We start from the raw sequence: 13,113 nt of genomic DNA on the forward strand, positions 1-13,113 counted from the left end.
TAGTAACTTAAGCCATTCATATCATTTCTTAATTTTGGTCAAAAATCAAGTCTTCAAAGAAATAACTGTGGAAAGATTTAAATACCATGCCTTCTTTATTTTTTATTGTGTTATCATCAATATCTGAACTGTGGGTATCAATACCCTTTGCAGCAAATTATTAATCACTTTCTTAGATGTAAAATGGCCTATAATTCCATCTTATTAGTGACTTTTCTAAAACAAATTGAACCTAGTATTACCTCAGAATTATTTTCACACATCATGTCTCAAGTTATACATTAACAATTTTAATCTCAACCATTTAAATCCTACAGCATCTTCATTGAGTAAATAATGAGGCCACAGACTGATACTACCTAATGGAAATATTTGTCCTTATTACTCTGGATGCCATTAGCTCCAAGTTAATAAAAATACATCTGTGCAAGCTGTAAAGAGAAACAGTTTTAAGAGAGGACTCCAACGTGGTTGAAAGGACTCCAAATGCAACGTAAAGGCCAAGAGTCCATGGTGCGTCCATCACGCCTCAGTACCACGCAGACACAATGTAACTTACCCAGTGATCATAGCAATTGACCTAGAGTTACTTGCTAAAATATGTATTGTTGCTTTATCACCAATTAACTGAATTTAAACAAACTTATAAAATTAGAAACAGAATAATTTCTCACATACCACCTTATGCTCTTTGTTTCTAAATAACATATATTCAACATCTACTACTGAGTCTTTACTTCCCATCTTAGAATGAAAAGGTCTTCATATAATATTGGATAAAAGTGATGACTGCCATTTAAGAGGTTTATGAGTATTTTTCCCATGAATACTTTTCATGAGTATTTTTGCAGTTTTGTGTGAAATGAACCTTCTAAGAGTTCACTATAAAATGAGGAACGATAAGAAAATGGCTGTGAAAGTGGAGACAAGACGAGCAGAAAAGCCCACCTCAGAGGGTGGGGTGGACACCCAAGCACACTGCACACCTCTGCACATCTCGGTGTCGTAGCTGCATTTCTAGGTGGAACATGCGTTTTAACTGGGAGCAGCAGTAAGCATTAGACTTGAACACAGAAAATCCACATTCAAATTAAAGTGTATTATTATGTGTGCGACCTTCTCAAATGCAAAAGTGAGGGTGACTGCACGCCTCGGGAGGCTGCAGCCAGTGTGGACAAGCCACACACGTGGCAGCAGCGGCCACTCTGTATTTCCACCATGAATTTTGAATGTGGAGCTTGTGTGCCACCACGGCCCCCGATAGGTCCTAACAGATCTTTAGGTATGTTTTTCTGCACTCTAAAGTTTTCCCTTTCCATACAGATGTTTTGTTTAGAGCCATTTCTGTAATTTACTAGGATAATAATGAGCTCAATCACTACCCTGATGGAAAAGTCTCCTTCTTTGATCTTGATGCCAACGGATACTTATGCACATGCTCACTACTGAGTCCCAGAGTCCACTGGAAAGAATTACTGAATAACACACATAGATTTAAGGCCACTGTCTTGTCATTCTGGGAACCTTCCCAGTGACAATTCAGAAAGCCCCTCAAAGTTCAGCAAAAGTCCTGAAGTAGCCGCATGAACCCAGTGTGGGATTAAACCAGTAACAGCTTCAGCCACCAGAAGGTCTCTGCACTGATTCATTAGTAAAACTTACCTCTTTCGCACTGGGGTCCAGTAAAGCCATATGTGCATGCACATCGATTTGGAGCCACACACCTGCCTCCGTTGAGACAGCCACTTTCACAGACCGCTGTAAAACAAGGAGAGAGAAGCTGAACACCTTTCCCTGTGAGGAGATGCTGATGAAATAATACGTACAGTCCCCTAAAAGGACGATAAAAAAACCTAAATAATCACCCTGGTATGTGTTTCCAACAGTTACTCTACCATCCCAGCTCCTCCGAAGTCCCTCCAAAACTCTTAAAGTAACACCCCCTGGAATAGGTGGGTTTGTAGCTGTGTTCACACTAACAGTTTCAATCCAGGAAGCATGTGAGCAATACTTTCAGCTCTGCATCTAAAGTGGTGGTTTATAAAGGGCGTCCCTGAACTCACAGGGAACATTGTGATGGCTGCCAGATGGGAGGGGAACTGAGGGGATGGCTGAACGGGGGGAATTGCAAACTACAAAAACAGTCACAGGGATGTGAAGTGCAGCCCGGGGAATACAGTCGATCACACTGTAATAACTCGGTGTGGGGTCGGATGGGTCCTGGACTTGTTGGGGGAATCACTCCGTAAGTCCTACAAATGTGTAATTGTTGTTGTATTTGAAACTAATACAACAACTATGTATGTCAACTGTAGTTGGAAAAAATCTTTAATCTTTTAAGAAAGACATAACTGAATGGAAACTGTATGTTAGCAAGCTGACTCTTTTGTTTAAGATTTACGTTTAATTTCCAGAAGGGAAACTTTGGCCCCTCTGCTGTTACCCTGCAGAAAGGTGGCACAGTCAAGTCACACAACTAACTGCAAATGACAAACCAGTAATACTGACAATCAGAAATTTACACACCATCCTGGAGACCCAATGAGGGTTATAAAAGAATCTATGGAAACTATTGGTGAAATAAGTCCAGAGATGCTTGAGAGAGAGACATTTTACATGTCAAAAGATGCATTAAAGTAGGAACTGAAAGCCCATGCCCTGAACAGCTCTCTCTCTCTCTCTCTCTCTCTCTCTCTACAATTTCCTGCAACGCTTTCATGCATGGCCTCCCCTAGGCATCGTTTCCATAGATGGTACGTTCTTCCCCACCAAATGTGCCAGTCCCACCTGCTCTTCAAAGCCCAGATCAAATCTCACTCATCCATGAGGCTTCCCTAATACCTCCATTTAAGTTCATTCCTCCTTCATACAGCCCCATGCATTTTGTTATACCCATGTGGCAGTCATGCAGTTGAGCCACTCAGATCTCCCTCCAAGAGAATCCACTCTAAGGAGCTTGTTGGCCAACAGCCTCCAGTTGCAATACCTGTTGTGTGTTAGGCTTTGGGCTAAACTCTGTCGGGGACACCAAAGGGAGCAGAGGAGATGGATAGCAGCTCCTTCTGATCCTTTTTCCAAAAATGCCTTTGAAACCATTCCCAGCCAACCTTCTTTCTAGCCATGGTCTTGACAATAATCTTCCTTCTTCCTGCTTCTTCCCCTCCATACTCCAGACCCAGTGATCTTTCTCATTGCAAACCTTTGTTAAATGTGCAGGCAGTGTTTCATGGCATTGAATGCACGGGCTGTGAAGTCAGACTGCTGGGTTTCAAATTCCAGCTTTGCCAGTTACTTCCTGTGGAGCTTTAGACAAGTTACTAAAGTCCCAGTGCCCCAGTTTCCTCATCCGTTAGAAAGTAATAAAGGCCTGGAACTCAAAGGGCTGTTGTTATTGGAAATGAGTTAATACATGTGAAGAGTTTTAAAATGTGTTCAGCATAGCAGAAACATAGAGTAAATAACTCCATAGATGAATGCTGTTGCTCTGGCTGTTGGTGGTTGTTATCTCACTCCCCTTCCCTGGCTCCACTTTGGACAAAAATATGGTATGCCTAAAGACCCTCAAAACCTGGCCCACGACTTCCATTCTGACCTGACCTCTCTTCACATCGCTTCCTTTTGCCCTGAAGCTCTAGCAACACCAACCACCTGCCACATTCAATATCCATGCTATGTCATGTTCCAGTACTCTGGCCCCTGCTGGCCATCTGTGCAGAAGGCCCATCTTCCATCATCTGACAAGTGTACCCTTAACTGACCCTTGAGGCCCAGTCGGTCTCGAGCACTGGGTAGGCCGTCCTGCCTCTTCTCCTCTCCAGGCCACGCCAGTGAGCTGCACAGTGCTCAGTCACTGCAGTGTGTGGGGGTCACGAGGGCGTTATTTTTGGTTTATTTTTAATAGCATTATTACTCATACCAACTATACATATACACAATGGTAAAAACTGGAAACAACGTGAATAAATGCTCATCATTAAGAATTCATTAGATAACAGTAAAACATCCATATAATGGAGTATTATGTGACCACTAAAATGTATTTTAAAATGCTTAATAACATGGAACATACTTCTAATAAAATGCTGAGGGAAAAACTAGTATGAAACAGCATGCAAAGGATAAGATCTCATGTACCAAATATGCATTAAAAGACTAGAAGGTAATATCTGAAATGATGGAGTTATGGATAATTTCATTTTTTATATTTTTTAACTTTTCCAAATTTTCTGCAGGGTATATATATTTATCTTGGTGTAATTTTTTTAAAAAAAGCTTTTAAGAAGAAATTTGGGGCTTCTGTAAAGCACAGGGACTAATAGAGAACAAACACTCAGTGAACAGTACTTATGAATAAACCAACTAACTGAACACCATACATATCATACCTGCTACAGTAGTGGAATCAAGACTGGAAAACTAGAGAGGTGCAGATACCATTAATGAAGAGAAAGGACACGTTTGAGAAGAAGACGAGACTGATTTTTGAAATACTTTATTTGAGATGATTCTTGAAAATGCAGGTGGAGATGTTCAGTGATCAAGTGGAAGGTATATAGATGGAATGAACAATTCTGCACCCTCAGTGGTGACTGTAAATCAAAAAGATGAGCTACGTGGGGTGGTGAAGATAAACCAATGAAAAATGAATCCAACAGCCCATTCCCAATATTCCTGTCAGAAATCCAGTGCGAAGTGTGTTGACTAAGTGACCTGTTTACCTGTAAGAGTCTCTGGACATCTGTGAAAATATCAGGTCCCAGGTAATCAAATAAAATTCATCAGTGCTTATCTCTGCATTCTTTTGGTCTACACATCTGTCTATATATTTGTCTACATAGACCAACATCTAGAATACTTATAACTATGGTTTACTTACGTTGTCCACAGTGAGTCCCTATGTATCCTTTCTGGCATATACAGTGATCATCACTGCAGCTACCTCCATTCATACAGCGAATATTACAGTGTTGGACTTGAAAAGGAAAAAGAAAAAAAGAATAATTAATTGTGCAATTTAAGTACATAGATTGCAACAGTACACATGGGTTGATTTGTAGCAATTTAAAGAGAAAATAAAATGATTTATCAAGATTCATATATTTATTCAGAAGTGACTTAATTGAAATGCTGAACATGTTATGTTTTGTGTGTATAAAATAATTTACAGTGCATTGTTGGGAACGACCTGCCTGGTATCAGAAGCTGTAACCCCTGCCAAGGCTAAGGCTGAGGGAATGACCTTGGAACGGTAAACCACCAAGGTGACAAGCTTATCTCCCTGGCAGGAGCTCTGCTTCTGCTACTTCATCCATAACTGGCCCCCAATGCTTGGTCAGTTAGCCAATGATGGGTAAGATTCCCCAAGAGGGGAACAACCTAAGACAGGCACGATCACGTGGGAGGCCCCCAAGGAAGGACTTTGGGGACTACAGCAAAAGCTGGTGATAGACCCTCGCCCCTCACTTTGACATAGCCTGAGTCCTCATTGTCTGCAAGAAAATCTCCTCATCTCTTGGCTGCCTTACTTTTCTTGCTCCACCTAAGCCTGAAACAATGACAGAGGGTGGTGCAGCTCTGTGCTGGAAAGGGCAGGTTCCCTGGGTGATCAGGCCTAAGTAAGAATATGTAAAATCCTGTGGAACCTTCTTTGTTTAGAATGCTCTCAATTGAATGATAAGGGTCCAAAGAAGAAGTAAGTTTGTTTCTTCAAGTTTTTTACAGCTCTTTAGCTATCTGACCCTGACTCAAAATAGGCCCTCAGAGTTCCTTGTTATTTGATCTTTACTTCCCAGCAATGAGTAATGAGCTTTACCTGAATTCCTGTGTAAATGAACCCAATAAAAGCCATTGAGGAAAAGGCTCTTGGTCCTTCTCCTGTGAGAGATCGGCCACCTTTCCTCCCTAAGCAGATCAGGTCTTGGTAGACTTGTTCTAATCTGTGGTGGATGGGGGCTCTGCGGACAGAGCCCCCCCACAGTGCATGCAATTTTTTCTTTGATATTTACTCTAATCATGTTCAATGACTTCCCTGATTAGCAGAATTTATCACTCAATAGCATTTCTGTAATTTATACCCAGAAAGTAGTGTTTTTGAGTAACCATATGAGCCAAGATTACCATGATAATAATTTTTCTTTTAAAAGATTTAGAATCCCAGGTAGGTGCCCAAGAGAACAGTCAGAGTGGCAAATTCCAAGGATCTTTGTTAAAAGACATTTTGGTGGCAGCAAAAAAGAAGGGAAAAGACCTACAACATCATTTAGTAAAAGACTGCCTAATAGTGGAGATGGCTGGACTTGGCTCAGAGAGAGCTGCTTGTTTCAATCGCAACCTTAAACCAAGTAAGACCTGCAGTGCTTGAAATTCATTCTTTATCACATTGTCACCTACAGAAGGGGGGCTTTAGGACCCAGGACTGAAAGACCACAGGCAGATAGGTAGACCTGAAATAAGGAGACCCTAGAAGAAGCTTGAGTAAAAGACACCTACTTATGAGAGTGACAGCAAGGCATGGGCTCTTGCTTCTCTATTGTTTAGGCTGCATCTATGTCAGTAATTCAGGCATAAGAACACTTTCAAAATTGTAGGCTGTTCCTTAGTCCTGCAGAAACAGTAACTAACCCCCCTTGGAGAAGACTGAAGGCTTGATTGAACTCATCATTAATACTCATTGATACATCCCTCTACAGGGAAGCCAGGACCAGGCATGGAAGGTTTGGCTTATGCTGCCCTGTCCTCCAAGCTGTGGCCATAAATTCCTAGAGAAAAAAGGCTCCACAATTTTTCACAAGGAGAGAATCTCTTCTTCTGTGCAAAACCAAAACTCAGCTCCTTATGTTTGCTCCTCTGCTCAGTCTTCCCAGAGCACAGAGCCCAAGTCTCCTCCCAGGAGCAGACAGCAGACTCCTCCAGCAGCCACCTTTTTTGGCACCTCTTGTTAGGATGCTCAGCACAGTGCCTGCTGTGGCTGCTGATGTCAGGAGAAAGGGACATTTCCACAAGGAGCTACACAAACCTCAGCATGACAACAGGAAAAGGAAGGTGCCAGAACTCAATACTGATTAGACCCTCCCAGAGCACCAAAGAGTTAAGTCAAGTAGAAAGTGATGCACCGTTGCAAGAACATGTCACACACACATTGAAACACCATCAAAGGCTCACTATCCCTCCTGTATGAAGAACGACCTCCATCTCTCAGCATTCAAAGCCCCCCCGCAGGGGATCCCATGGGCCTTTAAGAGCTCCTTTGCAAACACCTGATATGTCGTATGACTCAGCCCCTGATCTATTTCATCAGTTATTCATTCACTCAACCAATATTTCTGAGTGCCTACTATGTGCCATACAAAATGCCAGGCACTTTGTTTTTGCTGGTCTCTTTGTGGACTCTCCTCTTTAACCTGTTTCTTTGTTTCTTTTAACTCTCAACTCCCAACATAAAACAGACACAGTTCTCACCAAATACTGAAATCCTACTTATCTCCTAGACCCATTGCAAATGTCTTTTTCCCATTGATCTTTTCTGATTTCTGTTCTCACCTCCCTCTAGATGTGAGCCCTCTTTCCTCTGACTCCAGAGTACTTTATACATCTCTTTGGAAATGTATATTATATATCCAAACCTATTTTTTAAAGTTATTTCTCCCATCCTCAGCCCATTTGTCTAAAAGCTTCTTGCGAGTGGGAAGCATCAAGATTATTAACTATATCCTCAACAAGTGCTCAGATAGTCTAGCCCTTGCCTATTTGTAGATGCTCTATAAAACTTTACTAAATTAACATCTATTTATGTAAATCACACTACCTGATAATGATATCAAGAGATATGCTCAAAAATTGAGACTGAGAATGTGCCCTTTGTATCCTAAGCACTTACACAGCCCCAAGTGGGTTGCTATTAAATATATTTTTAGCTTCATTTCTCCATGTATGAATGCAGAAATAATTCCTTTGTTGGAGAATTGTTACAGAAGTCAAGAAACCCAGGAAACTGATGAAAACAAACTATTAGTTTGAGGCTCCTGTGATTCTATTAAAACATCTCAGCCAAAATGCTTTTTAACTAAAAAATTATCTTCAAGTATACAAAAGAAATGATTTGGTGAAAAATTTGGATAGTATTCTAAGTAGGTCAGGAAAAGGTGTATAGTTGCTTTAAAATTTGAAGTTAAACTTAGCTCCATCCTATCTTAGCAAAACAGAGAGGACTGGGAAAAGCACAGGAAATGATGTCATCTGTCAAGCAGCATTGGAACTCAACCCACAAACTGATTTCAATTAAAGCGGCCCATGCCAAAAGCTAATTTCCATTCCCACATGAGCAACAACGCCATTTAGCTACTTTGAGATAAAAAAGCTAACAGTAGTTTCAATAGTGACTTTACATTATTTGTTCAAATTAAAAAATAGAATGAATTATTCTTTCCAGGAAGAATGGCAAGTTTATATTTAAATGTAATAAGTACAATAAAAATGTCTCTAATTTGTTTTTATATATTTTCTGCCCTGCCTTTCAAGTGAACCTTTTCCAGCATAAAACATTCTTTTTCCTTTAAAACATAATATCACTTGGTCAGACTTATGAAAAATAAGGCATGCTAGTCCAGTGGTTTAAAAAGGCTAATGAATCAGGGGTTCCTGGCCCAGGGGAGCAAGCTCATCAACAGATAATAGGATCTTAATCACACCTGCTTTGCTATAAACATGTTCACCAAAAACACTGAATTCTTTGAGTCTTAGATCTTTAGGGGAGAGCAAGTACTCAAGACTTCACTGCACAGCAGGAACAGTTCGGAGTTTAGAGAGCATGTATACACAAATTGGTTTTCTTTTTGATTGAGTTCTGTCATGGATGCATATTTTAACTTGGATGTCAACAAGAATTCCAGATGTCTGACAATTGGAGACAAGTTCAATGTCTCTAAAAAGGCCAATTGAAAAATAAGAACTCTACTTAAACCCATAAAGATGTTGTAACTTTATTGGATGCTCTACATTAAGTCAGAATGTGTTCCTAAACTCAGTCTGTGTAGAGATTTTACAGAAACTGAAAATGCTGGAGAAGTCCAAGTGTCAGCATGCAGGCCTACACTCCCACAGGAAGTGTCTGAGGCTCCAGTGAGGACTTCCCCTCAAAGGGTTTCAAGTAAGGCTCAACATCCCAGAACTACCAGGAAATGTTGCCATTAACCTGTATCCATGTAGGATCCCAAGTGAATTTTGTTTGTTCCAGATGTCTGTCAGTCTTGCAGTCATTCAACAAGTACTGACCAAAACACTTTCTATTTGACAGACTTCAGGAAGAGGAGAGGAAACTTTCTTCTTTTTTTTCCACATTTCCAAACTATACTTTTTACTTTTGTTGGGGTTTTTTTGCTTTTTAAATTTTTTATTAACTTTTAATGTATGTTCCCATTATTATTTAGTCGCCTTAATACCCTCCTACCCCCAACAATCACCACACTATTGTCCATGTCCATGAGTCCTTTTTCGTTTTTGCTCAATCCCTCCACCCCCTTACTTCCCCCCTCCCCAGCTGTCATCCTGCTCTCTATCTATGAGTCTATCCTCATTTTCCTTCTAAGTTCAGTTTGTTCATTAGATGCCACATATGAGTGAAATCACATAGTATTTGTCTTTGCCTGACTGGCTTATTACCTTAGCATAATGTTCTCCAGGTAAAGTAGTTTCAGCTACTGTTGAAAAGGGTAAAATTTTCTTCTTTTTTATGGCTGAGGAGTATTCCATTGTGGAAACTTTCTTTACATTAAAGCCCAGCACAGATTAATTCTTTGTTTTTAATTATATTTTATTGCTTATGTTATTATAGTTATCCTGATTTTCCCCCTTTGCCACCCTCCCCCCAGCAACCCCCACTCCTTCAGGCAATCACCCCACCATTGTTCATGTCCATGGGTCATGCGTGTAAGTTCCTTGGCTACTCCATTTCCTATACTGTACTTTACATCCCCATGGCTGTTCTGTGGCTACCTATTTGTATGTCTTAATCCCCTTACCTCCTCACCCATTCCCCTACAACCCTCTCCCATCTTGCAACCATCAAAACATTCTCTATATCCATGATTCTGTCTCTGTTGTTCTTACTTGCTTAGTTTGTTTTTTAGATTCAATTATTGATAGATACATATTTTTTACCATTTTATTGCTCATAGTTTTGATCTTTTCCTTAAATAAGTCACTTTAACATTTCATATAACAATGGCTTGGTGATGATGAACTCCTTTAGCTTTTTTCTTGCCTGGGAAGCTATTTATCTGCCCTTCGATTCTAAATGACAGCTTTGCTGAGTACAGCAATCTTGGCTGTATATCCCTGCTTTTCATGACTTTGAATATTTCTTGCCAATCCCTGCCAGCCCTCAAAATTTCTTTAGAGAAATCAGCTGACAGTGTTATGGGAACTCCCCTGTAGGTAATTAACTTCTCTTGCGGCTTTGAAGATTCTCTCTTTATCATTAATCTTTGGCATTTTAATTATAATATGTCTTGGAGTCTGTTGCTGTCCACTGGGTACACTGACCTTAGGATTTCCAGTGTTGCAGGTCAAGTTCAGCCCCCACCTGTGTTTTTCCTGGGGCCACACTGGCTGATTTATAAAGCAACCTGAGATGGCTGCTACTTGTGCTGGGCTTGGAGATTTCCAGGCAAAGCCAAACCGTGAACCTAACTGACACTAGTGCCCAACCTAGGGCTCAATGAGGCCAGCTGTTGCTTGTTTGAGAGGATTTAGGATGTTGTGAAGCTTGAGCCAAGACCAGCCATTCATATGGAAAAGCAGCTTGGGTGGGCCCATAGGTTGGATGGGGCAGATTCTCTGGGGATCTCCAAGGTGGGTCAAATAGTGTTAGCCAGGTTGATGGAGTCTCAGATATGGCACCAGCTTGCTGCCTCTGTCGGGGGAGGACTCATAAAAGAGACAATGGCCTCTGCTTGCCTTGATGCCAGACACTTCAGTTCCTTCCTGTATGCCACTGGTACCTTCAAGCTGCTACCCCCATGCTGGAGCTCAGAGAGAGTGAGTCTGAATAGGTAAGACCATGTATGGGTTCTTTAAGAAGAACTTTTTGGGGCTCCAGAAGTTTCTTCCAGTAACTCAATCCCCACTGGTTTTTGCAGCCAGAAGTTGTGGGGACTTATCTTCCTGGCACTGGAACCCTGGGCTGGGGGCCTGGTGTGGGGCTGGGACTCCTTGCGCCTGAGATATCTTTCCTGAATTTTTATCCACCAAACGTGGGTAGGCGACCAGCCTGTTCCATGTCTGAGCCCCTCCTACCAGTCTGGATAGATGTGGTTTCTTTAATCCTTACTCATCAGGCTCGATTTCTGATATTTCTGAGAGATGACTGTTCTATATTTAAGTTGTAATTGTGATATAGTTGTGCACAGAGGCAAGCCATGGCTGCCTACACTGCCGTCTTGACTGGAGGTCCAGATTACTTATTAAAATGACCACTCAGAAGGGAACAATGTGAGCATACTACTGGAACAAGAGCTGCAGGGCTGCACTTAGGTCTAAGTACCCAGGCAGTGATTTTCTTTGGGATGCATGAGGTTTACAATTACTCTAAAGACCTGCCATTATCTTGGCAGGCACAAGGGGCAGACAGAACATTGGGAGCAACTTGCAAATAAGCATCTATATGGCAAGAGATGATTTTAATTTAGGAACTAGGAAAAGCACAAGACAGACAAATTAAAGAACGGGGCTAACTCATGAACTCCACACCTGAGACTACGTAAGGGCAACCACAGTCACTGCAGGATGAAAAGATTTTCATGGGAAGAGATGACAGCAATAACATTCTTCTTAAATGCATAAATATCCCATGCTGCCTAAAGACACACCACTCAGAAGAGCAGCTTAACTAAAATATCTCAAAAAAAAAAAAAAAAAAAAAACCCTAGCACAGCTGGAAAGGCAGGTTATAGGATAGTAGTGATAAAGGCGTTTCCACACAAGGCAGACTAGAAAGGAAAGAACTCAGCTGTTTCTGCAGACCAGTCTGGGAAGATTCTTCTCACTCGTTTTCTCCCTGTCCATATAAATCCCACACATCCCTAAAAAACGTTTCAAAGAGTCACTTCTTGCAGACTAGCTACAGCACCTTCCCATGCCTGGAGAGTGATCACACTTTTAGCACGTGGTTGCACCACACTCGCTCAGATGCACTAACACACTGCTCTAGAGCTGTTACCCTGGCCTTCTATAACCTTCCCAGTTGGATTCATGTTGGAAGTACAAACAACCCAAATTCTCACTGAATTTGAAGTAAATTGAGAATGACAAAATTAAACAAAGTAACAAGGAGTTCCACATAGTAAAGATGTCAATACTTTCCAAAATGACACACAGTTTAACACAATTCCTATCAAAATCCTAGAAACATTTTTTTAGATATGGACAAAACTGATCTAAAATTTATGTGAATAGGCAAAGGAACCAAAAGAGCTAACACAATTTTTAAAAAGAAGAATAAAGTGAAAGGAATTAGTCTGCTCAATTTTCAAGACATCATATGGCTGCAGCAATCAAGACTGTACAGTACTGTAGAAGGGACAGACATACAGGTCAATGAATAAAACAGAGAACCCAGAAATAGACCTACATAAATATGGCCAACTGATTTTTTGGCAAAAGTAATTCAATGGATAAAGTATAGTTTTTCAGAAATAAATGTTGTTGAAGCAAGTGGACATCATTAAGTCTCAACCTTGCACCTCACACTTAAATGATCTCAACATGGATCACAATGCAAGTATAAAATGTAAAACTTTGTAAGCTTTACAAAGTTTTGTAAGCTTTACAAAGTTTTGTAAGCCTTACAAAAAACTTTATTTTTTCCCCTAAAACTTTTAGGGGAAAAAATAGAGAAAACCTTCAGGATCTAGGGCTAGGCAAAGAGCTCTTAGACTTGACACCAAAAGCAAAATCTATTAAAGGAAAATTTGATAAACTGGATTCATCAAATTTAAAACCTTTGATACTTCTGTGAAAAACTACTAGAAAATTGAAAAAGCAAACTACAGAGTGGAGGAAAATGTTTACGAATCACAAATCTGACAAAGATTAGTACTTCAAATATACAAAGAACTC

General features: G+C 40.6%; 1 protein-coding gene across 4 annotated transcripts in view; it reads right to left on the minus strand.

Moving 5' to 3' along the window:
- Positions 1–13,113, minus strand: part of FBN1 (fibrillin 1) — a 228,806-nt gene that overhangs the window by 177,599 nt on the left and 38,094 nt on the right. For all 4 annotated transcript variants that reach the window (XM_036033263.1, XM_036033266.1, XM_036033271.1 and 1 more), the window contains 2 exons: positions 4,877–4,972; positions 1,663–1,758 (listed from right to left, as the gene is read on the minus strand). In XM_036033263.1, coding sequence (XP_035889156.1) covers positions 1,663–1,758; positions 4,877–4,972 — 192 coding nt within the window. The remainder of the gene's footprint in view (positions 1–1,662; positions 1,759–4,876; positions 4,973–13,113) is intronic.

This window comes from Phyllostomus discolor, chromosome 1 (assembly GCF_004126475.2).
Source record: "Phyllostomus discolor isolate MPI-MPIP mPhyDis1 chromosome 1, mPhyDis1.pri.v3, whole genome shotgun sequence".
NCBI lineage: Eukaryota > Metazoa > Chordata > Mammalia > Chiroptera > Phyllostomidae > Phyllostomus > Phyllostomus discolor.